Below are 2,903 nucleotides of genomic sequence, written 5' to 3' on the forward strand. Positions count from 1 at the left end.
TTGGATCCCTGCCCATACAGCTTAGACAGAGTGGGGCACACAGAAGAGGTCGACTGTCATTTTATTGGAGGCACCATTGCAGCCAGGGCTGTCACCACCAGCTCTGCCATGGAAGGGGGTGGGAGTATACTGGACAAGGAGGGCCTGGAATCCCATCATAGCCCCCATTCCTAAAGGCAAGGGTGGGGCAGGTAACATTTGCAGTCGGGCCCCCAGCTGCCTCCCAGGACAGCTAAGGCACAGCAGAGCAGTGGAGGGGGCCTCCGACCGAATGCTGCTGTAGCCTTCATGTCCCACCCACCCCAGGCTGTGCTGCTCCTTTTAGGAAAGGCCTTGAGGCAGGAGGTGACCATGGGCTGGCCTAGCCCATAGCTGGTGGGAGAAGAAGGGGCTCTCAGAAAAGGAATGGCAGGAACAGAGAGAAGACCAGGAGAGGGCAGGAGAGTTCCCAGGCTGGGGCAGGGCTGGCGAAGAGGCGGGCCACAGCGGTGTTGGGGTTGCCCCGAGCAGGCTCGAACCACTTCTGGAGACACCGCCCACTCCTCCGGCGCTCAGGGCTCGCCTTGAAGGATTTGTTCCAAATCTTCTCACACAGGTCTGCCGGGGTGGGGAAGTAATGGGGGAAAGGGAGGCAGGGGGCCTCTTCGGGGCAGCGGCTTTTCCCTGCAGGGGATTGAGGATGGACAACTTACTTCCCACATCCCCATCACCTGGGGGGACAGAGAGGATTAGCACCTGCACCCAGGTGGGGGCTCCTAAGGGACCTGCTTCCCCCTGGGTCTCATTAGCACCACTCACCCTGACTCCAGTTCCAGCTGTCAAACCAGTTGGATTTGCAGGTGTAAGACGAGTGGCAGTCTGTCCACCACCGCTCGCAGTCCTCCCGACAAAGTGGCACATTCAAAACTCGCTCTCCCTGCCCACTCGGGCTCAGCTGGGTGCAGACACAGCAAGAGGCAAGAATGTTAATAGCAGCAATGTGAAGACTATGAATAGCTACAGTGGTACTTGTGTCAGTACTGTCTGTACATCTTTATAAAATACATCTTTTTTTTTTTTTTTTTTTTTTTTAAAGGTGACTGGTAAGGGCTTAACCCTTGACTTGGTGTTGTCAGTACCACACTCACCCAGTGAGCTAACCAACCATCCCTATATGGGATCCAAACCCGTGGCCTTGGTGTTATTAGCACAACACTCTCCCGAGTGAGCCACGGGCCGGCCCCTCTAAGTACATCTTTATAAAGTATCTAAGTGTTATTATTTTACAAATGAGAACAATGAGGCTAAGAGGTTAAATAGTTTGTCCCAGGCTATACAGCCACTAGGTACGGAAGATGGGATTCAAACTCAGGTCCCTGTGACTCCACCGAGCCTCTGTTGGTGATAATCCCTCATCCTACAGTTGTCATCTGCTCACTGTCCCCCATGCCGTTCTCCAGGGCCAGAGGCAGCTTCCCTGCCATCTTTCACCAACAGGGGCCTCTGGCTCTGCTCTTGTCCATAGAAGGACAGGATCTCCTTCCTGTTCCTATGAGCATCCTAGAGATGCCAGCATGCAATCAAATGGGAGCTCTAGCTCTTAATAACAGGGCATTGCCTAGATCTGCCTCCTTCTTCCCAACCCTAGGTTTCCTACTGGCTGGATCCAAGGCCCCAGGTTTGGGGAGCACTGGTGGAAGCAGACGGCCTGGATGAAGTGCTGCTGACAGCTTGGGGTGGGTACTCCACAGTGAACCAAACTGAAGTTGTAGAGCAGGGACACATCCAGGTGGGCTTCCCAGCTTGTGTGGAATGTGCAGCAGGCATTGTCCTTCCAGGGGCTGCACTGAGGTGGAGAAAGAGCGGAAGGCATGGGGAGTAAGAGGTAGGGGGTTGGCAAGTGTCCAGGGCAGAAAGGTGGCAGAATGAAAATGTCCCTGAAAAGAAGTCCTGAGCAAGTGGGATGGCTCTAGGCCAGCTCCCCCTGTGGTGGAGGAACCCTGATAATCTGTCAGTGTTCACCCAAGGGGTAGAAGGCACGCACATACTGAACTTCGTGGTCAGCCAGCCTTTGTGGTCTTGAGAGGCAGCAGAGGCCTTGTGGGGGAAAGCAAGTCAAAAGAGGAGCCACAGCAAGACGCAGGGGAATCTAGGATTGCATTGGGTGGGAGAGACTCATAGGCAAAATGCCAGCTCGGCTCCTGCTCCCACATCTGTCAAGTGCCTTTGTGAGCTGGGGGACAGGTCGCTTAAGTTATATGTTTCCCAGGGCCTGTTGGTAGGAAGGCTTGTTTCCATGTAGGCTGAACCAACAGTGGGCCTCTGGGATCACCACTTGGCCCTGCTCCCCAAGTGGCCAGAGCTGCTCATAGATGGGAACTTTGAACCACTTGGCTCATATGGTCTCAAACAAGCATAGTCTCCCTCCAGCTGCCTTTGCTCAAATCCCAACCTAAGGAACCAAATGATAAGGGTTGATGGGGGCCCAGAGACCATCTTGGCATTTGTGTCCCTTCCCTGATCTGCCAAGGAAGTCCCCCTCCCTCCCCCAGGCCAGGTCTGTCCTCTGTACCTCCACGAAGAGCTTGTCTTCTGGGCTGGGCTCTCTCTTGTGGTGTTTGGCCTTCATGCAGACATTGAGCAGCTCGTCCCCAGCCCAGGTTGGCATGACTGTCCACAACCTTAGCAGGAGCTGCCACCACCATGCCATGACCTGCTGCAGAGAGGAGACCCACACTGCTCAGCTGATGGAGAGGACACCTGCTCTGTCCCTCTTCCATACCAGGCACTGAAGTGGGAGTATGGGCTTCAAGTCTCCCTCAAGTGGCTGCAACACTCGGGCTGCTGCTGGGGGCCTTCCATCACAGGCAGCAGCATAGCATGTCAGGGCAGGTGGAATAATCCTTAGAGCTCTGACAGCCCCC

The 2,903-nt window shown here is 55.0% G+C and overlaps 1 protein-coding gene across 1 annotated transcript; it reads right to left on the bottom strand.

Annotated features, from left to right (window-relative positions):
- Positions 1-394: 394 nt before the first annotated feature.
- Positions 395-2,689, bottom strand: IZUMO1R (IZUMO1 receptor, JUNO). Its single transcript, XM_063094843.1, has 4 exons — positions 2,552-2,689; positions 1,637-1,825; positions 799-934; positions 395-663 (listed from the first exon to the last, which is right to left on the bottom strand). Exons 1-4 carry the CDS (start codon positions 2,687-2,689, stop codon positions 395-397), a joined length of 732 nt encoding a protein of 243 aa, XP_062950913.1.
- Positions 2,690-2,903: the final 214 nt, after the last annotated feature.

This window comes from Cynocephalus volans, chromosome 4, assembly GCF_027409185.1.
Source record: "Cynocephalus volans isolate mCynVol1 chromosome 4, mCynVol1.pri, whole genome shotgun sequence".
Lineage (NCBI taxonomy): Eukaryota > Metazoa > Chordata > Mammalia > Dermoptera > Cynocephalidae > Cynocephalus > Cynocephalus volans.

Coding starts and splice junctions, on each gene's coding strand:
- IZUMO1R (XM_063094843.1), bottom strand. CDS start 2,689: ATGGCATGGTGGTGGCAGCTCCTGCTAAGGTTGTGGACAGTCATGCCA. Junction 935..1,636: donor TGGGGCCTTGGATCCAGCCA/GTAGGAAACCTA, acceptor GTCTGCACCCAG/CTGAGCCCGAGTGGGCAGGG. Junction 664..798: donor CAGCTGGAACTGGAGTCAGG/GTGAGTGGTGCT, acceptor AATCCCCTGCAG/GGAAAAGCCGCTGCCCCGAA.